The sequence below is a fragment of the Halichoerus grypus genome, chromosome 11, assembly GCF_964656455.1.
Source record: "Halichoerus grypus chromosome 11, mHalGry1.hap1.1, whole genome shotgun sequence".
NCBI classification, from domain to species: Eukaryota; Metazoa; Chordata; class Mammalia; order Carnivora; family Phocidae; genus Halichoerus; species Halichoerus grypus.
In genome coordinates this window covers 11,369,033-11,391,466 of record NC_135722.1, presented here as the reverse complement: position 1 = coordinate 11,391,466, position 22,434 = coordinate 11,369,033, and the positions used below count along the sequence as shown (strand labels likewise).

The following is a 22,434-nucleotide window of genomic DNA, read 5'->3' as shown; positions in this document are numbered from 1 at the left end:
GTAGGATCTTGAAGAAATCAGTGCCTCAAGTAAAACAGGGCACCACATTCCAAAACCATCTTCTTGACGCTGAGAGACACTTACAGAAAAATAGAAGAAAAAATGCACACTGAGGGGTAATGGACTAACAGAGCTCAAATCCTCAAGAGTCTTTTTTACAGAAGGTATTTAGAAACTACGCCAATAAAATCTCCTTGGCAGAATTTCAGGCAACACAAAGTCACGCTTCCACGCATGTTGAGGGACACCGGACGAGCAGTGCGCTCCGCTGGTGGCTACAAGACATATGGGCACAGCCTTAGGCATCCGTAAGCCCTCGCTGCTCTTCACACACACGCAGCCCTGGCCCCCAACCACTGTTCCAGGAACCAGAGTTTCTTTAAGGCGCCAAGTTTTTCATATTGGTCATTTTATCAGCCAGAGGCCCAACAGGGAAACAAATGAACCTGCGAATTTAAAGCAGAAGGAAGGAGGGAATTCATTACACGGCTGATGGAGATCACAACAGCTGGAGGAACAAAGAGAAGCAGCGGCAGAACTATGGCCCAGAGGCCAGAGGCTCCCAGCAGAAGCTGAAGCCTCACGGGCCCCGTCCGGTGGAAACCAGAGCCACACAGCCACCGTTAAAGCACTGCCCAGGAGAATGCACGGCCGGGGTCCCTCCCTTCTCCAACCCGCCCCCCCCCCCCCCCCCCCCCCCGCCACCAACTCCTACTGGTGCCTTGCACTGGTGAAGCGCAGCTGGCCGCCAAGGCACAGAACCCGAGAAACAGCCTGGAGGACCCAGCTCTCCTGTGACGCCCCACGGTGCAGGCAGAGGGCGAGGACTAGAGCTTCGGGCAAACAGCCACAGGACTGCACACCCCTAGTGTAAAGGTCAACAAGGAACTAATGGTAAAGGAGAGAGAGAGGTCACCTAGACTCGGAAGTTATTTCTAAGTAGGAACTGCATTTCTGAGGCTGCAATGACCTGCCTTTCCAGCCGTCCTTCCCACTACTTTCTGCAAGGCACCAGGAAAGTGGGGCTTCTTTTCAGACCCCCCAGTAAACCAACTATATTGTGTGTCTCCACGGTGCTAACTCGTGGCCTTTTCTTGTCTGGACGTCCACGCTTTTCTGACAAAAATCCTACACACTTACATATAAATCAATTTGTTTTCTAAGACCCAGTTAATTACTTCAACAATTGCTAACTGGTCTACCTGTGCCAGGCACTGTCTCAGCATCCAAGCTCTGAAGACCAGTGAGACACCGTCTCTACCCATAAGGAACGCAGTCTGTGGAGAAGCAGAAGCCACACGCTGCTTCCTGAGACCCAAGAGGGGAGGAGAATACTTTTTGTATTTCTCTATGCTACCCCCACTCTCCATTCTTCCCTTCTTCTGCAAGACATAGAACCCCCCAATGTTTAACTAGGCCACCCCACTGAAAGTAGGAGACTTCCTTGCCAGCTGTGGCCATATAACTAAGTTCTGGCCAAAGAGACTGAAGTGAAACTAGTTTATGCAATTTCTAGGAAGCACTCTTAACAGGCAGGGCATGGCCTTCTCGTTCCTTCTTCCTGCTGACTGGAATGAGACCCTGATGGTCCCAGCCGGAGCGGCCACTTCAGACCTAGGAACTGAGGCCACAGGTAGGAGAGCAACAGGATAGAAAGAAGCGTGGTCCTGACAGCGTGGAGTATGGTACCAGCCCTGGATCCCCTAGCTCCAGACTTTAACAGGAGAATGAGTTAAGCTAATATTTGTTTAAGGTAGGAGTTGGCTAGCTTTTTCTGTAAAAGGTTAGACAGTAAATATTTATATGGCCCTCAAAGCCTGAATATTCCCTATCGCACACGACACTGCCATACGGTCTCGGTCACAGCTGCTCGACACTGCCGCCGAAGGACGAAAGCAGCCACGGACAGTACATGCGTGAACCAGCATCACTGTGGTCCAATAAAACTCACGGGACGCTAACATCTCAATTTTATGTAATTTTCACGTCACGAAATATTATCCTCTTTTTTATTCTTTTGAAATATTTAAAAACATAAAAACTATTCTTAGCTTGCAGGCTGCATAGATGGCAGCCAGGTTTGGCCTTGAGGCCCACAGTTTCCTGACCCTGGGTTTAGACAAACAGATTTGGGATTTGTTTCGTCACTGATACACTGGTGCAACACCAGGCAGAGAGCAGGCACTCAGTAAATGCTTGTGTAATGACTGAGCAATGGAACCTGCTGGAACACAAGGGAGAGCCATCTCACCCTGACCGGATGCATGGGTGAAAGCTTGCTCCCGGACATAATGCTAAAGCTGAATCCTCAAGGCGATCAGCCACAGGAAAAGAAAAGTAGCATGGGTGCGTGGGGAGCTGATGAAAGTTGGGGTAGAAAGAGCAGTCTGTGCAAATGCCCTGCGGGGGAGAAACCAAGATGCCTCTGCAAACCTGAAGGTAACTCTGAAGGACTCGATCACCAGTGTGGGTGGAGCCTGGCCCAGGGGAGGAAGAATCAGGCCCACTAAGGAATCTGGACTACCCTCAAAGCCAAAAAGGATCCAGTTAAGGATTTTAGGCTAAGGAGTGACAGGACTACATCTGTAATTTTAAAAAGGTCATTCTGGCTACAGTGTGGACAGACTGGAGGAGGGAAGGGTGGGAGGCACAGAGGTCAGCCCAAACACCGACTTCACCATGGAGAGGGTCCTCATCTTCCCAGACGGAATGGACTGTTTTTGTTCTGCGCTCCCCAAGCCTGTGTATGGCTAGTACTTCCCGTAACACTACCATGGAGACTAAAATTTTCTACCTGTTTTCATGTCTGTCTCTTTTAAACTACATGCTTTTTGAAAACAGAAACTCCGCTCTGTTTATCTGTGCATGCCCCCAGCACGTCGCGCTTAGGAATCTGCTCATAAATGTCACTAAACAAATGCATCTGATTCGAAGTGATCCGGAAACACACCAGATCTACAGACTACATTAAAGCAGCTAATTTTTTAAGGGACAGTTTATGACTATAAGGGTAACAAAGACCACGTCACACATGAACTGCCTCTCGAGCGCGTGGGGCTGTCCCGAGAGGCCCTCCTGGCAGAGCCCAGGTGTGCAAGAGCCTCACCGGCATGGGGATCTTTGAGAGTTCTTTTCCAATGCAGTTCTTCATGATGCTCCATAAATTGAGGCTGTAGTTTGGCTTGTATGGTATTCTAGTTCTCTTTTCCTTCTTGGTCTCTTCCAGCTGATGCTTGTACTAAGGGCAAAAACAAAGGCATTCAATCACCCACAAAGAACAGAAAACCCGGTATTTATAAGCTTCCCTTCCCCCATATTAAAAAAGAATCAGTACTTTCTGTTTCTCATAGGGCTTTACAGGCAAATCCTTGGGAATCATGCCCACATCCCTCACCCGATGGCTCCCAAATGAGTGTTACCTGTTCGTCCAGGCTGATGTCACTGCTGGCCCCGCTGATGTTGCTGCCAGTCCGTCTACACAGGTGGGAAACATGTGAGAATCAGAACAAGGGTCAACAACCAGAGTCTGGTCCGCGCCAGGTCTCTACAAAGCGGAATGCAAAGCACGCCGCACAAACTTAGTAACGGGTGACCGAAGGACAACACTTAGATTAGAATATGCATGAATTTAAACATCTCTGGAGGTTGTTCATGGAAAAAAGTTGAGGGTTTTCCATTCATTTAAGGAAAAGAGTCCAGATCTGAGTTAACATCGACAAGTTCGATAGTCCCACTGAAACATTTCTCAACTCTGAAGGTCGGATGTGTTCATTTCGGGGGGGAGTCAAGGACAACTTACTTGTGGCCCAAATTCTCGGGCATGGTGATGATCTCAGGAGCATCAAAAAACTCATTCTCATCATCTTCATCACTCATGTCTCCTTTGCCAGAGCAGCACTGATCTGTGAGGAGAAGGCCATTCGTTTACTTTGGCTCAATTGACCAAAACCCGGCCCAGCAGGGTCTTGACCACACTAACTACGAACAGGGCAACACTTGATAGAGAGCAGCAGAAGAGCCAAGTGAACAGCTCCAATTCCCTGGCCCAGGAGTCACTGACCCTGGAGAGTCTGCAGGTCTGCTATCAACGGCAGAAAACCACCTGGCTCCTATCTGAACAGGCCACCCAAGAGCCCAGCGACTTACCTTTTCCAGAACCAGCAGTGCCCGGAGTGCGCGCTGGCAGCACCGTGGCCCCCCGGAAGGCCCTCTCCAGGTGGTTATGCTGCTTCGCCAGCTGCTCCAGGGTCTCCTCCAGCCGGATGCGCTGGTCTCTCTCATACTGAAGGGACTTCTGCCACTTTTTACTGTGGGTCTGGGCTAACATGAGGAAATCTCTGCAGGCCTGGACGGAGAAGGAGTTATGCTCAGCTCAACTAGTCAGAGCTTTCCCTCAGGCCTCTGTAAGCCCATGAAGTAACCATATTCTAGGAACTTTAGCAAATTACAGCGAAAGACTCCTTTTTATTCCACGGTATCAGGGACAGCCAGCTCCGTGATGCAATCAAGGTCAATCCCAGAAAAAAAACTGAACATGGTTGTTACGGTTCCTTTATATATTCCTGGTCATGAGGACTAAACAAATGCCAAGTGAGCAATAAACCTAGGCAAGGTATTTGTGGCAACATCGCCAGGGGCAACTATGTGAACTGAACCAAAAGAAGCAATCTATTGACTAAAAGAAAGATGAGGACAAGCAGAGGATAACTGCTTTCAATACATTCCCGACCACACTCAGGTCACCTAAAGCTGAGGAATTCAGACGCTGAGAAAAGGGAGTCTGTCCTGAATTAGATCAAAATGGGGAAAAGTAACTGGTTTTTATCTTGGTCACGAAGAGAAACAACTGACCTTAAAAACTACAAGCCTACGTGGGCATGAAGGGATCTACAGGCGAAACACAGACCTGATCATATTAGCCCCTTCACTGGCTCCCCTATTGGGCTGACCGTCAAGGGCCCTTCAGGTGTGGCCACCACCTGCCTTGTAGCCTCCTCCCCTCCTCTTTGTTCTTTAAGATCTGTGGCAAATGTTACTTCTGTGATGATTTCGTAAGCAGCCAATCTCTCCTCTGCATTTCCATAGCACTATGCACACACTTCTGTTTTATACCATCCACAGTGGTATTGTGACTGATTTTCTGTCTCTCTAGGTGGATTATGAGCAACCCGAAGACACCATTTATACCTTATTTATATACATATCTCCAGCTCCTAACTTAGTTGCTTTGTACATTGTAGGAGCCCGATAAAGTTTGCTTAATAAATAATGAAGGCAGGAAGCAATGTAACCTTAAAAGTCTATGCCCTGTTATGGAGAAAATAAAAGGTAAACGGAGTATCTACCCCCATGGTTTCAACCTTTGCCTACAAGCTAATGCCCATGAAATCAGTAATTCCAGCTCTGTATTCATGGAGACAGGATATCCAATTGTCTATCTAATGGTTCAAAGTAATCTCAACATCATCGGGTCCCAGAGTGAACTCACCACATTCCCGTTCTGACTGCTTCTCCACGCCAAGAACAGTACCAGGGCCCTTCCCCCTGCCCAAGCCAGGAAACTAGGAGGCACCTTTGATTCTTAATTTTTCTTCCCTCCCCACTTCTGATTATCAAGTCCTATCGAATCTTCTTTAATATTTCTGGGATCTGTGTACACATCTTTCCATCCTCCATACTCAGAGGCGTTCCATTGTTGGGGCTCTAATCGCAGCTCCATCCCACTATCTAGCTATGGAATTTGGGGCAAGTCATTTAACCTATCTGTGCCTCATATGCAAACAAAGAACAACCACAGCAACTCTCTCAAAGAGTTGTCGCTTTACATAGAAAGCATTTAGAAGTCTGAGGCTCACGGTAAGCGTTCAATAAGGTGTTAGCTATTACAGTTAAGCCTGCAACAAAATCGGTCTTATCCTCTCCTAATCCACTCCACCAAGCCCACTTAGTAGGATCTGCACCCCGTCCCCTCCCCCACACCTAATCCCCGGCCACTTCCTTGTTCTAACAGTCAATTAGTAGTTTACAGACTCTGAGAGAGAGGGAAGGGATCCCCATAAGCCACAGCTGTACCTAGATCAGTTCCTCTCCCTCACTTCTTTTAAGAATACTGGTCATAACTAAAGTTCAGTGAAAGGCAATTATATGTCAGGCACTTCGCTGAACGCTTTACATTAATTATCTAATAGAAGCCTTTCAACAATCCTTTCAGCAGCTACTAGTTTCATCACCATTTGCAGAAAAGGAACTGAGTTCACAGAGGAAGCAGGTTATGTAGATCGCTAAGGCAGCTGGACTTCAGGCCCCCAAGCTGTCTACTGCCTTTTTTCATAGGAAGAGTCTCTCTGGTCTTTCAGAACTTAGTTGAGGAGTCACCTTCTCTAATCTTCCCGGTCTGAGCTAAACACCTCCAATATCCTATATACACCATAGCACCCTGTGTTCCTTTCTATCATGACACCTAGCACACTCTATAATGATCCGTTTACTTCTCTGTCCCCTCACTAGAGAATAATCTCCCTGAGGGCAGGGACCATATCCACATCTGTTTTACATCCCCTAGCACAGTGCCTAGAACACAGATGGTGCTCAACAGATGTTTCCTGAATAAGCTAATGGATACACTAACAGTACCAAATGTATTTCCCAGGCTCAATTCACTTTGGTAGAAAGAAGAGCTATGTCCTAAGCAATCAAGAAATTGAGTGAAATGTATTCTTCCTTTGATAAAACTTTGCCTGTTTTGAGATGTAAAGTCAGCATGTTAATTTTAAGGCCTTGCCACTATCACCTAAAAGATACCAAGGAAAAAATGCAAGGATAAAAAAACCCATTTCAAGCAACAACCAGCTATGAAGGGGGCACAGGCAGTACACTGGGGAGAAGAGAATGAAAAACAGCACTTACCTCTGATCGCCAAAGGTCATTCCCTTTGACACAAACTCTGAACATTTACAACTTGGGGAAGAAGAACTGCCCCAACGAACAAAGATGGGCATTTCTTTCAAAAGAAAAATCCAAACTAAGTTTCAGTTTTATGAGAAAATTTTTTAACCAAGAGGTGTTTAATTTAATTTTTCACATCAGAGGAGAAAAAAACCTGCCATGGAGCAGGGATAAAAGGCCACATTCACTGTCAGGAGACTGTTGTGTCCTGTTCCATTTAAGAAGTATATTTATTGGTGAATTGACCTGTATGATTTATGAGGTTTTCCTGATCATAAGAGGACCTGAAAAACAGGCACACAGTCACTAAGAAGTGGGACAGTTTGGAACAAGAGCATACGATTAGACATTAGAACCACAAGCATTCGTGCTGATGGGCAGAATGGGCTTGGGAGACAGCTGATCTTCCTGCAGTCCTTAAGTGGACAAAAATAATCAGCCTCTTCTACGTGGTGTGTGAATCAGAGCACTGAAGAAAATGTTCAGCATTTCAGAAAATGATATGAAAATCAAGGTTATCACAACTTTCTATGGAGTAACAAAGGGGTTTTAAGTGAGAAAAACTAAAATTTCCCCTGGGCACAAGAAAAGACCTTTGATCTCTAGAAGCCATGTGAAGTAAACTAGTCCTAAGCAAATGTCTTAGTATCACTCCCTGAACAAGGGAAAATCTGGCCCTAGTGAGGTAATTTCATCCCATTTAATTGGACAGGGGCAAAACCGGCATAAGCCCTTTCTTAGAATACTCTTTTCACTTGCCTTAGGACACATCCTCTGGTGTTCTTCTGTGCAAGTGAACTGAAACAACGCACCAGGTGAGAATCAGTCACCGACAGAGGAGCAACAGTGCCGTTTAAACCATGTATTCATTTCACACCTATCACCCAGTATCTGAAATACATCCCAACGCCCGCCATGCTCTGAGTTTACCTAGAGCCCTGCACCCAAGCAGCTGAAGTATTCCACACAGCCACCCGAGGCTGGAGTCATAATAAAACAGAAGCATTGGTCCCTTCTATTTTTAAAGCAAAGTATCCAAATTTGAGTATTTTTGTCTTATCACCCAGAATTAGCCCCGGAATCAAGGACTACAGATGGGACTAACTAGTATTATAAAGTTCTCACTAGTACCTGGCCGGCCCCCACTTACCACACTGTAGGCCAGAACGCACTAGCAAAGTACGGTAAGACTCCCAACTTGAAGCTCACACACGACAGTGGAAGGGACCCATGGAGACCACTCCAATCCAACAGATCAAGTTAGATAAAAACAAATTAACAAAACCGCAACCCAGAGAGGTTAAGGGACTCAACTGACATCACCATCGGATGTCCTGCCGGCTGCAGAAGCAAGGCTGGGCCTCTGGCGTCCTAACGAAGTCCCAGGTTGGAGAGGACTGTGTGAGCAGAGCATGAAAGTCATTGCATCTGTGCGGTCTGTTCTCTTTCATGCAACGAATAATGTAACTTAAATCCCCTGAGCAGTGAAGCAGGACCTACTGTTCCCTGCTTTATCAATTACAATTTGCCCCGGCACAGCACGTGGGGAGAACTGCATTCTGAAGAGGGAGAGAGTGAAAAGGCGACCCGGGCACCGGCTGCACTCACATTGATCATGGCATTGGATGTTATCCTAAAGAGCGTGGCCCGTTCATTGACCTGCTTGATCTTCTCGTTGCTCTCGGCGGGCAGCCGCAGGGCCTCCAGCTCGCTGAGGGAGCGCTGCAGCGCCGTGCCGTGCTTGGCTATCAGGTCGTTGCACGTGCTCAGGTCCTCCACTTTGCTGGACAGCGTCCGCAGGGTATTCTGCAGCTCCGTCTTGTCCGTTTGTGAGACAGACTCTTCATCTCCTGACTCATCTGTAGGAGCCAAAAGGTGAGTTATAGGACTCCAGTTATGTGACTCCAGAGCTGAGAGTCGGAACCCCACCAACTCTGTCCGCAACGAAACCAGCTGTGCTTTCGGACCAACTGAGAGCTTGCCATTACCAGACCACTGGGCTCTGATGTGGTCCACAGCCCACCTGTACCACAAACACCTGGGTGGTTCTTCCTTTTTCTCCCGCTGGGGCACACGCCAATGAGCATTTATTTTGCCCATGCTTTTCTTTTTTCTCCCAGTTTTATTGAGTCATCACTGACATACAGCACATATATATAACATAGAGCACTGTATAAGCATAATGATTTGACTTACATATATTGACAAATGATCATCACAGTAAATTTAGTTAGCATCCATCATCTCATATAGACACACAAAAAAAGGAAAAAAAGTTTTTTTTCCTAGTGATGAGAACTTCTAGGAGGTACTCTCTTAGCAATTATCAAATATACCATATAGTGTTAACTATAGTCATCATTTAGGGGCGCCTGGGTGGCTCACTCAGTTAAGCATCTGCCTTTTGCTCAGGTTATGATCCCTGGGTCCTGGGATCGAGCCCCGCATCAAGCTCCCTGCTCCGTAGGGAGTCTGCTTCTCCCTCTCCCTGCCGCTCCCCCTGCTTATGCTCACTCTCTCTCTCTCTCTGTTAAATAAATAAATAAAATCTTAAAAAAAAAAAAAAACCCAAAAAACTATAGTCATCATGTTGCATGTCACATCCCCAGTATTTATTTATCTTATAACTAAAAGTCTGTACCTTTTGTCCACCTACATTCAATTTCCCCTCCCCCACCCCTAGGCTTCTTCTTAAAGGCGCCAACACTCTGGCCCCACCCCAGAAATTGATTTGGCTGGTGTGAGGCAAGGCCCAGGAACCTGAATTTTGAATAAGCTGCCCAGACCATTCTGATGCACACTGAAGTTTGAGAATCAATGATCCCCGGAAGATAGGATGGAGAAGCTAAATATCTCCTGGGATTGGGAATGAATTGTTGAGCCTTGTAACTCCAGCTTGAGGGTTCCACTCCAGTCCAAGCTGATCATTACTATAAATCCACCATTATCCATTGGGTGATGGGTGAGCCCTGTATGAAATGGGTTGAGAATTGCACTCTGGTTCTTTGTAAGCAATATCCACATCACCAAAAGACTCATTAATTTACCTTTTCCAAAGGAGAGCTCAGGAAGTTTGTGATGAACTCATCTGACACTAAAGCCACCCCTGCACTGAAATGAACCTCCAACAGTAGGTCACATAGAGAGCCATGTTGTACCTCTCGCTATCAGTTCTGTACCCAACACTCTGCAACTGCAAAATGCTTTTCTAGCAATGTCACTTCCTTTGGGGGAGCTAACATCAGCACTAAAATCAAAACAAAAGAAATAAGGAAAGACCTCCCCTATCTGCTAGCCTGAGAGGCAGGACTGAAGTCAAAATATAACCTGTTACGAAAAAACTTACAAAGCGGTAAATTTCCTTTCACTGTTTAATAGATATAATACAGTGTGGGAAATGACAGGGGATAAAAAAACAAGAGATGAACAAAAGCCAGCAGGTGACCATCTTGGTCAGTTCTGAGTGGACAAGCTCAGTGTGATTAAACTATCAACAAGGGGGGCGGGCAGAGGAAATACCACCATTTTCCTTGAAGAAAAATCGAAACATGTGTAGACCACTCTTTTTAGTGAAACTAAGGTAGCAAACTGAAGATTTTCCATAGGAAGTATCCCATATAATGTGTCTTGCAATCTATAAAGACTGTTTCAACTCAGAAGATACTTAAGTAAGAAAATGCCAGGAGAAAAAGAAAAAAAATAAAGATAGAATCTAACCGTGAGTTGAAATTATCTTAAGACAGACCTAGCAATAAAATATTTCTTTCCCCAAATTTTAAGGCAGTCAAATGGCATTAAAAGCCAAAACGACAACCGTTATGCTTCTAGGACAGAGTTTCTCCGCCTCGGTACTACTGACATTTGGGCCCAGTTAACTCCTCTTTGTGAGGGCTGTTCTGTGCAGCCTCCCCGGCCTCTCCTCACTGGATGCCCATAGTACCAGCATCCCTCAGCTAGGACCACAGAAACATCTCCAGACACTGCCTGATGACCCCCGCAGGGCAGAACTGCGCCCAGATGAAAACCGCCATTCCGGGAGAAGTACCGCATGAGGAGGAGATGCCTGAGTCAGTCAGATGGGTGATAATTAATGGACAGTGAGGTACAAAATAAGGTGGGGCACACAGGTAGCTCCCCAGACGTGGTGTTCTCTGCTCCCTACCCGATTCTGCCAGCATCTTCACAGCCTTCGCCTTGGCCAGCTCCAGGGCCGTCACCCAGCGCTGCCGCTCCACTTCTGAGCTCGCCTTCAGATGGTAGGTCTGAGCGCCGCCGTTGGAGATGATGAAGTTGCAGGAGTCCTCCACGGTGATGTTGGCCGTGGCGAGGTTGATGGTACCACGGCAAGTGTGTCTCATTTCTGCCTTTGACCTGCAATTATGAGACAAAGACCAGCTAAGTAGAAAGTGGATGGGTGGTTTATCCTTCACCGCCTTCCTTGTCTTCTCATAGCTCTAAGCTTTTTGAACATGCGGCAGCCTTAGGAAATAGCAAGTTCTACTATTTCCCTTACACAGTTCCCTAAGATTCCAGAAACAATCAGTAGGGATTTCCTTTCACAGTCATTAAGTGGTATTACTGAGTCAGACTGTATTGCTCTGCTGTTTTAGAAACAGTCTTCATGGAAGTATAACAACATACAATGTTAATTCAGCAATTTTAAGTGTATAATGCAGTGAGTTTTGACAAATATATACAATTGTATAACCACCTCCACAATCAAAATGTAGAACATGTCCATCACACCAAAAAAAGTTCCCTCATTACCCTTTTGTAGTCAGGAATTACTTCTTATTTAGCAAGTTACAATTTTAAAATAGTGATTTATGGGGCGCCTGGGTGGCTCAGATGGTTAAGCATCTGCCTTCAGCTCAGGTCATGATCTCCAGTTCCTGGGATCAAGTACCACGTCGGGTTCCCAGCTCAGCAGGGAGTCTGTTTCTCCCTCTCCCTCTCCCCCTGTTTGTGCTCTCTCTCTCAAATGAATAAGCAAAATCTTAAAAAAAATAAAATAAAATAGTGACTTATAAACTCACACAACAAATTTTTTTAACACTCTCACTCCCTCAGAGAAAGAACAGCTCCATTTCACATATACTGAACAACCCCCCTCCCTAACCTCAACTCAGCCCAAATGAGAATTGTCATACTACGCTTAGAATTATATTGCATCAGTGTAAGGCACGCTGAGATGCTTAGGGTATTAAATATTGACTACAGCTCAAATGATATGAAAGAGGAATAACTAGCTTTCTGTGGGAGTAAAGAAAGAATAATCATAAAAGAATCACCAAGTATATAATCTTTTGGGAATATGCTCTTTCCAAGGATCCACTGCCTTCTATTGGTAGGAACTCCTAAGCCATCCTATTAATAGCTAGGAAAGATTCAGCAAATCTGTTCTCAGAGGATTGGGTGTAAAAATTTTCCCCATCTCTACTGACAGTTCTATTAATAGACTAACTTTTGAACTTTACATCACTACCTGGTGACAACAAGCTCCTTCACAGAAAATACCAAGCTGCTAGCACAATTGTGTATACCTTGCAAACTGAGCTAATTTCCCCACCGCCCGTTGGGTTATGCCCAGAGACCTGCATGTTGAGACCACAGTTTTCCCTGACCAACTTGGAACATAAAGAGGTCGAAGTCCTTTGCCAACTGCCACAGTGCAGAGCGGAGCCATTTCCCTTTCACTGGAGTCAAGCAGCCCCATACACCTGGCACGTCCAGAATTCCTGCGTGCTAGAAACGACACACACCCCATCTCCAGAAACTAAGACTTGGTATGTTTGAGAAAGTCTGTTTACTGTGCTTAGGAAGACAGATTTGCTATTGTTCAGTGTGTCACATGAAACTGGTTTTTCCTCCTCAAATGCACAAATGAGCAGTATGGGATGGCCAAGGGGGTCTCAATGGCCTGGGCCATTTTCCATCCCCTGCACCTGCCACACTGTAATGTGAATCCCTGTTTTTTCTATTCTTACCTCCCCTCCCCCCACCCCTAAGCTTCAGTTACATTATGAATAATGCAGGCTGAATTTCAGACCCACAGCTGACAGGCCAGCTCACCCTTGCTTTCTACTCCAAAGGTGCTACTTGGACTTTGTACCACATTCCTCACAATCTGTTGGTACTTTTCACCTGCCACTTCCTAGGAATCTCTTCTGCCTGGGTCATCTTCATGAACTAAAGGAGTTTCTCAAATCATATAAAGTCCGTAGCAGTTTTAGAAATACCAAGGAACCCAAAGAGTAAGGCAGGCTTGACTCAGGAGCTCTTGGGTTCAGGCAGATACACCTATGTTTATAAATGATTAGCGCAGTTCAGAGTGCAAGATAAGTTCTTCCGGCACAACGGTTAACAATTAGGTGGTACTTTGTCTAGAAAGTTCCCTGAAAAGGCCAGCCGAAACAGTAACTCAATCTCTGGAAGCTAGTCAGGAAAACTAATGCATATATGTCTGGGAAAGCTGAGGTTCTACATATGGTTTTAAGTAATGGGACATCCATGTAACTGTGTATGTAAGGAAGAACAGGATGGGTAAAAAGAAGGAAGCGGCCCGCCAAAGCCCGTTAGGACGGTTCATCACAGGATGGGTCAAAGAAATATATGCTCTCAGTTAAAAAGAAAATAGCATTTTGTAAAAGGCATATAGAGGAGATGACAGGTTATGGAGGCATGAAAAGTGGGAGGAATGACAATTTAGCTAAATAACTCTAGGGAGATGGGGACCCGAAGAACCCTGTTAAGAAGAATAAACTACCAATGTAGTCAGTAGGAAGTACTTCAAAGTGATTTTGAAGGTAGTGCAGATTTGATAACCCTGGTTCCTGTTGCTTGGTTGGTTTGTGGGTGGGACCACCTTAGCTGCCAAAGACAGGCCTATGCACATTTCCCAATATGTGGTTTGGTGTGCTTTGGAAGGAGTCTGATCTGTAGTCAGACAGGTACCATTAGCTCTTGTAAGAGAGAAGTTAAAAGTGGTTACAAGTACCTGAAGAGACAGCAACATGTAACTTCTTAATGTCCAGCCAAGATCAATACTGATTAAGACTGGTACTGATTAAAGAATCAACTGGCCTGGAAAGTGAATCTGGTAAGAACTTGGATGAGGAAAAATGGCCACACAGTAAGGCCCTCAGCTGACACACAACTTCTGAAGATGAGCAATCAATATGAATAGTGACTTACAAGCCAAGTTAGGATTCGAGTCAATTGAACATTAGAATGATGGTCAGTGTAATAGGAAAATAGGACTTGAGTAGGGGAAAAATTTTGGAACATACTAAAATGTTAAGATTTGTGATCCAACCTTAAACTGATCGTCCTGGATGAGTACTAAGAAAGGGTTAAAATTAAAATCAGTTCTGAATATAATAATGCAAATGATACAACTGTTCACAATGTGGCTTAAGCAGTGAGGATGTGCTAAGGCCCTTTCCAATGTTAGAGACTAGATAAGAATGTGTTCTTACTTCAACAACCTCCAACTCCCACCTTCAATTTCCCCTCAAAATTCTCTAAGAGCTGATACAATGGAGTTGATGGAAGAGATTCATTCACCCTAACTCTCCTGGTGGCAGAATGACTACCTGCAAAGGAAGAGAAATAGAGTGAGCTGTTCCTAACAGCATTTGGGGTCTCAAATAGGATGGTCTTTATAAAAAGATTTCAAGTAGAAATGCCATTATATTAAGAAAATTCTCCCTTAAAGGAGACTTATACATTTTGTATAAAGTCCACATAGTAACTGTGATCTATAAACTTGCTATAGGCAAGCAATAATCTCTACTGTCTGATTGATTCATGTAACACTACCCTGGGTTTTAGGTTATGTTGGTGTGAAGAGAACTAATTTCAAATCCTGACTCCTTTAGACCTTGGAAAAGTTGCGCAGCTAGGTCTCAGTTTCCTCATCAGTAACACAGGAATATCCCCTAACTCCCAGGGTTATTGTTGGGAGTCAATGAAACTATCCAAACTGTCCAGCCCTCAGGAAATGTTTATGTCCTGTCCCCAAATCCAGTATCATTATCTCTAGTAACTCGAGTAGCCAAAAGCATGCTACAGTTATGGCAAGACTGTCAGTCACCATAAATATATATTAAACGTTCCAGAACAAACAAGAAGTAATCATACCAAAGACACGGATTCTTCTTTTAATAAAACTTAAACCCAACCAAGCAAAGAGACCCCAGAAATACTGGAGAGACCACTTAAATCATTCCCATGGGGGGAGGTGGGATCAGCACACATAAAAGCAGCACTGGAGTGCACATCTCCATTCTGGGCTGTCCAGAAGGTGAAAGCATATGCCAAGTCTGGGAGAGATAAGGAAGACGGGGGGTAGATACGGAGGCCACCCTGTGCCTGGTGTCCTTGTGCCTGAACATGGAGAGAACAACGGCGGGTACATCAAGGGCTGCTAATAACCTTGAATTCTGGAGACTGAGGACAGACAGCTAAGACTTGGGACTTTCACAGTAAGTTCCTTGAGAGCCATGCCTGGATTTTGCTCTTCTACATGTGCCCCTTAGTACCTACAACAGCGCCTTCCTTGCAGAATTCATCATTGCACCTCTGTGCTGGTGGAAACACAATGGAAGAGTAGATGCTCTCCAAACAATTGGAAAGGCCAGGAACGGAGGGGAAGGTATTGCACCAAGGGCGGGTAACCCAGGTGGAGGGGTTAGACCCGGGGCGTTCACTTTTGTGATGGTGGGCTCGCGTCGCGGGCTGTCAATGCGCGCAGGTGACGAAAAGGGGCCTGGGGCGACCTTGGCTGCGGTGCCGGCTCGAGAGGGTGACGGCGCGGGGACTGTGGGCTGCGGTGGGGGACGGCGCCCCGGAAGCAGTTACCTGTAGTAGCTCAGGAGCCCGTTGCTCAGCACGAACCACCGCCGCTGGTAGCCTTTGATATAATTGGTCCATTTGAAGAGCCAGCCCTCTCGAGCCGAGCCCGAACCCCCGGCGCCCGAGCCGCCGGAGCCCCCCGCCGGCGGCGCAGGGGCCGGGCCCGCAGCCGCCACTCCCCCGGCGCCGGGGCCCGGGCCGCCCGCCGCCGCCGCGGCCACCGTGCCAAGCGCGGCCCCGGAGCCTGGCCCCGAGTCTCCGCGGCCGCCGCCGCCTCCCACCACTGGGGGACCGGTGCCGCCGCCGCCCGGAGCTGCGATGGCCGCCGGGCCCGGCCCCACCACCCCTCTCAGCTCCGTCGCCGCCATGAGCCGCCGCCGCCCCGAGATACAGGACCGGAACCGCCTACGAGAGCCGCCGTCGCCGCCCGGAGCGCCCCACACGGCTAGCGCATCAGCCGCGGCCGCGCAGCGTCCCCGCCCCGCCAGGCCCGCCGCGGGAGGAGGGCTCGGCCGCCGGGAAGGAGGCAGTCGATTGGTGCCGCTGAGCGTCACTTGCGGAGGACCCCTAGGACATTGGCATTTCTCTCGGGCCTGTCATCCCACACCGCCCAGTGAGAGTCCGGGGTGGGACGCGTCCTGCAGGCACGCCGCTGATTGGTTCAGGTGAAGGCCAATCAGACTCATGTACAAGCCCATTGGTGCTTTCCCGAAGTCTTCGGCGCTCAGGGAGGACTCGAGAATGCAGCGTGCCCGGCCAATTCGATCACCGATTGGCCAGGGTTTCCGCCACTCCTTTCAGTTTATGACCCCGTCACTGCCACGTCACCCCCTCCCATCTCTCTTCTCTTCGTCCCAGTTCCGCCCTTACGGATTGGTGGTTGGTGTCAGCTGCTCAGCCTTTTCTACCATTTGCTGAACGAGATGAGGAACAAGGGAAGGAGTCTCGTTTTCACATCCTTACTTTCCTATCTTATTGGTTCGCGTGCGTGTCACTCACATGTTGGAGGAGAGACGGAATGGGGATTAGAGATGATTAGTTCCGGATAGTGTCTGTGACAGCTGACGCTTGGCAGTGCTGACCAATAACAGAGACCTATTGAGAGCGGGGCTGACTGGAGGCAACCAATAAAATCATGGAAGCCCGCCTTGGGGGCGTGCCTGCTTGCTTCCAGCTTTTCGGGGTAGGCGAAGAGTCTTCTTCCCAAAAGCGTTTTTTCACAAAAGCGTTGGAGTCCCTCTTCCTGAGTTAAAAACATCCGTATGGTTTCCTGTTGGGAAGAGTGACTCTCAGCAGGTTGCCGCTGCCTGTGAGAAGCCCCCTTTTAGGGCCTCCTAGCGGCTGGCTCTGAGCTGGAGGCCCGGATTGCTGCGGAGTCCACAAGCAGCTTCCCCAGTTCCTTCCTGGGTCCAAGATCCTCCTGATTCCCTTCCCCGGTTTGCTCGTCATCGCACCACACCCCTTAACTCTTGATTCCAGACTGTCGTATGCCCTTGTTAGAGCGGGCAGCTAGTTAGGCTTTAACAGAATACCTGGAGTCCAGAAACGGGGAAATCGCGGCCAGCGCAGTTGTAAGCAAGTCAGAGGCCTGTCCTGGCAGAACTCCCGAAACAAAGCCACGGGAAACCGGATCAAACCAGACCGGCCCAAGCCGGCTGACAAAGAAGGCTGGAAACCCCCGACAGAATAAGGAAGAAAAGGCGGGAAACCCCGCTTTCAAGAAATCCCCGCCTCAGGTAATAAATATTCCACCCCCTAGTTAACAACTGTCAATAAAGGGTAGAAACCCAAGCCCCCAGTGTGCAGCTCTCCCTCGAGCCGGCTCGCTCTCACATCTGCAGAGCGTACTTGCACTTTAATAAACTTTCCTGCTTGCACCGCTCATCCACTGTGTCTGGTCTGTCTTTGAATTCTTTCTTTTGATGAGACCAAGAGCGTCCAGGGACATCCTTGAATGGGCTGAGCAGAGGCCACGGGCCCGAGTCTCCCCAGTCCACGGGCAGCACCTTTTTGGCAAGCCAGCCAGAAGGAGGTAACAGCCGTTGAGCGACCCTCTCCACCACTGGTGAGTCTCCAACTCTCGCCTGTCTTTGTGCTGGAGAGTTGCTTAGTGAAGTCACCATTCCTCCTTTGCTCTACTCTCTCTGGTCTACCTGGGAACCGATGTCTGGTAGCATTTATGAGAGACTGATTTTCAGCTCCAAAGAGTAAAGGGACACTTGCGCCTTCCAGCTGAAAGGCACTCTTAGGTGACTAAGAGTTTTATGGACGTGTCGGAGATTATTTCTCAGGACGTGCAGCAGTCCCATGGGGCTTTGCATCTCCCTCGTAATTAAAACTTTGGCTCATCTGGGTATGCACACATAGGACTGATCCTCCAGTGCTCCGAGCCCCTCTGGTTGTCTTAGACTTCTGCCGCGAGAAACCGAGACATGTAAGAGAGTGATCCATGGTCACTCGTGCAGGTGACGCAGCAGCACACAGAGATCCTCTCCACTGGTCCCGAGGTGACTGTCTGAGATTCCCAGGCTGACTCTGTCTGCAGGAATCTGCCTCTTGGTCATGGGACACTGACCCACCTTGTCTGCCTTCAACTGCTTCCTCTCCTACCTACTTCTGCACTCTCCTCTGTTGGTGGTGGGGCACGGAGACCTGCGAGACGTCCTGTCCCCTATGGCAGAGGTCCGGCACAACTGCCAACTCAGACTGTGATCACCACAAAGTAGCTATAAACCATTCTACTCCTTGGCAAAGGACCCCACTCCTCAAGATCTCTCCCTGTGGGTATGCCTTATCCACCACTTAATTAGATGTGACTCAACCCAAATAATTCAGGGATGCAAAGAGAACTGGAAAATAGAGGTTAGTTTCACCAGAACTGACCACAAAGTGGGGGGAGATCAACAGGTCAGACGAGAAATATTTAGACCATCAAAGGGACCCCTGTCCCTGGTGGCTGTTGTTTGCCACCGACTGTTAAGAGGCCTATCAGAACAAGGGAGGTGGGATATTCAGAGATCTTGAATCATGATGATGCCCGTTCCCAAGGGATCCATCCTGGGACATCAGGGTTAATTATCGGGCATTGTTTCTATCGGGTCTTCAGGAAGGCCATCACTCCTGGGACAGCAGGTGCCAGAAAAATTCTTGGGCCCTGGGATGCCAGGGCCGCTGGGTCATCACACGGCATGCTGGCCACAGCCGTGATTTCAGGGTGAATGGACAGCAGGCTCGGGACACCCACAGTCCACTCGCCATTGGAACTCTCTAGAAGAGTACCCAGTTGAGATCCTATCAGGTTTCGGAGAGAGAACTAACTCTCCTCAGGGAAATAGGACTCCAGGCTTCTGGTAATGGGAACCCTGGTTTAGTTGCTCCTTTTCTTTTTAAGGGAGTCAACTCTCTCCCTGAAGACAATGGGAAATTCCACCTCCATCCCCAAAGACTCCCCTCTGGGATGTATTTTGAGACACTGGGATCAGCTCCTATTAGAAAGCCTAAATAAGAAAATGCTTATTTTCTTTTGTAACATTGCTTGGCCACCATATAAGCTAGAGGGGAGGTCTGGTCAGAAAATGATAGTCTTAACTATAAAACCATATTGCAAGTCAATTTCTTCCATATGATACAAGAAAAATGGGTAGAGATCCCTCCTGTCCAGGCCTTTATGGCCCTCAGGGATGCCCCTGACACATATAAAACATGCACAGTGGGAGGGGGTCATTTAGATCTTGGCCCCAAGAAAGGAATTCTTGCAGTAGCTCCGCTCGGAAACACCCCAACACCGTTGGCTCCAGCCTAAGCAACCAGTCCCCCACCCTAGCAACCAACCTACCTACCCTCCTTGACCAGACTCAGGCCCAAAGAAAAAGTTCCTCTGCCCCCTCCAGGAGGTGGTGGGTGGACCTCAGGGGACCACAAAGACTCTCTGTCCCCTTTTTGATGTCAGATCTCAGGCAGTGCCATGAGTGTTAAGCCAGTTTTCTGAGGATCCCAGCAAATCTACTGAGGAATTCAGGAGCCTGACTCCAGTCTTTTGCTCTAACCTGGAAGGACCTTCTGGTCATTCTGTCCCATTGCTGCCATCCAGAGGAACGATTCCGCATCTGGGCGGAAGAGGAATACTTCATGCTACCCAGCCTAACAGATATCCTGGTTGGAATGACCTTCGTACCTCAGACAGACCCTAATTGGAATTATCAGCCTGGGCAGCAGGGACTAGCCCACGTGGTACTATGCCTCTGGAGAGCATAAAGAGGTGTATCATCAAACTAGTAAACTATGATAAGGTGAGGGAGATCACCCAAGGACCCAATGACAATTCCGCTCTTTTTCAGTCCCATCTAGTAGAAGGGCCACAAAAGTTCACCAATGTAGATCCAGATACCCCAGAGGGAAGGTTGGTCCTGGGAACTCATTTTATAAGTGAGGCAGGTCCAGATATTCATAGAAAGCTCCAAAAGATGGCTTTAGGGTCCCAAACTCCCAATACAGGCAACTTTACTCCTTCATGGGCCAATCCTCCAACAAAGGTCCCAATATACAAAAAGGGAAATAAACTGAACTCAGCAGAAAAACTAGCAACTCCATCCTGAGGGATGGTGGACGCAAGAGCAAAAGGTGATGCTTCCCTAGGCATCCCAATGGAAAATCATCAAGGGACTACATGACTTTTCTCATTTGGGAAGAGACATATTAACCTCCTTAGTTAATAGAGTCTTTTCAGGAATTATCCTGTCGTGGGTTATCAAGGAAATCACCAGGGCCTGTGACCTATGTCACAAGAACACCACTGGGGGAGGGCTTAAACCACCTCCACTTCTCTAGCCCATCCAAAGACAAGGGACTGGCAGATAGACTTCACTCAGATGCCCCCATCTCAGGGACCTAAATACCTACTGGTCTTTGGGGACACTTTCACTGGTTGGATAGAGGCTCATCCTGCTAGAACGGAAAAAGCTCAAGAGGTAGCAAAAGCTCTACTAAAGGAAATTATCCCGTGCTTTGGGCTTCCAAAGTCTCGGCAAAGTGGTAACAGCCCATCCTTTATCACAAGGGTGACTCAACAAGTGTCTTCTGCCTGGGAATTCATTACCACCTTCATGCTGCCTGGAGACCCCAATCCTTGGGAAAGGTCAAGAGCGCTAATCAAATCTTGGCCAAACTTTGTCAGGTAACCTCAGAATCCTGGATAAAACTCATGCCCATAGACCTCCTGAGAATGAGAATGGCCCCAAAAAGGAACCTCCAACTCAGCCCCTTTGAAATGCTGTATAAGAGGCCTTTCTTCACAGCATATCTGCTGTTTGATTGGGAAGCTCACGAATTTATAAAACATTTCATCAGTCTAAGACAGGTTATAGCAGGCTATCATGGACTATGGCAATAAAAATTTACCTGTGCCCAAGAAAGAGCCTGTACCTGCCCAGATCAAGCTAGGCGACATGGTTTTATTAAAGACCTGGAAGGAGGGTTTACCTTCAGATCAATTAGATCCCAAATGGTAGAGACCCTACCAGGTTCTTCTTGGCACCCCAACAGCAGCTAAGCTCTAAGGTATAACTAGCTGGGTTCATTTGTCTAGCATAGACACACCCAGCTCCAGACTACCCATAGTTGAAGACTGAGACATTCCATCCTAATCCTGTGAGCCAGAGGAAAATCTACGCTACGTCTTCAAAAAGATAAGTGATTGACATCCTACTATGAATATTTGCTTCGTACTTTTAGCTATTGCCTGGATTTTTTTAAAGTGTTGTTAATTTGAATTTTATTGGTTTTGTGGTTTTCTTCCTTGTATTTAACATATACATTTGTTTCAGCTTTATGGTTGTGTAAAAGCTGTAACATTAGGAGTTCTGGATTTTCTTTACACTGCTTCTCCTCCTTGCAAACCTCTGTCTACTTGGACCTCTGAGTTGTTTTTCTTGCTCTCCTCAAGCCACTCCCCTCCTTAAAACAAAACAAAACAAAAAACATCTTTCCTATTGGGTCTCACCCTCAGACATGGCCCTAAAAGTCTTATTTTTTCGCATTCTTATTACTGCTCTAGCCTAGGCAGATCCACGGAGGAGTTCCAACATCATCTCCCGGGAAATAAGTTTTCCAGCTGCTGGATTTGTCATTTACATCCCCCCAAAAGACCTTTCTTACCTCCTCTTTTATCCTGCTCATTCTCCTAATATAACTCTCCATCAAAAAAACTACCAGGCAAGTTTCCCTTCCGTAGAAGGGATTCTCATCGGCCCTAATTGGATCTGCGTTGACCTATCCCCTCCCACCACTCCGATATTTCAGGTGGTGGACCCTGCTTATTCCTAAGCTCCACGTGCAGATAACTCCAATAATTCAACCCATAAAAACAGACCTAAAAGATAGGTCAGCTGCCGGATAGCATCACCTCCGGCGGCAGTCTCTGGACCTCACTTTGCCAAAGACCCTTGGACCTTCAGACAAATTTCCAATGTCTCAATTCAGCATTCCAGGCATGGAATGCGGCATGCCAGCGTAGAAAATATAAATGACACAGATTTGCAGTGCCACCCACTGGGTATGTGCCTATTCCACCCTTTCAAGTAAAACCCCAATACATCCACGTTTTGGATCATGGCCTAGCTGGACACTAGCATTAGT

The 22,434-nt window shown here is 47.4% G+C and overlaps 1 protein-coding gene across 1 annotated transcript in view; it reads right to left on the bottom strand.

The window, feature by feature from the left end:
• Positions 1–17,048, bottom strand: part of OSBP (oxysterol binding protein) — a 34,575-nt gene extending 17,527 nt beyond the window's left edge. Inside the window, exons 1-7 of the mRNA XM_036110590.2 lie at positions 15,808–17,048; positions 11,108–11,316; positions 8,554–8,804; positions 4,147–4,345; positions 3,800–3,902; positions 3,420–3,474; positions 3,107–3,238 (exon numbers count right to left, since the gene is read on the bottom strand). Coding sequence (XP_035966483.2) covers positions 3,107–3,238; positions 3,420–3,474; positions 3,800–3,902; positions 4,147–4,345; positions 8,554–8,804; positions 11,108–11,316; positions 15,808–16,169 — 1,311 coding nt within the window. The 5' untranslated portion in view covers positions 16,170–17,048. The remainder of the gene's footprint in view (positions 1–3,106; positions 3,239–3,419; positions 3,475–3,799; positions 3,903–4,146; positions 4,346–8,553; positions 8,805–11,107; positions 11,317–15,807) is intronic.
• Positions 17,049–22,434: the final 5,386 nt, after the last annotated feature.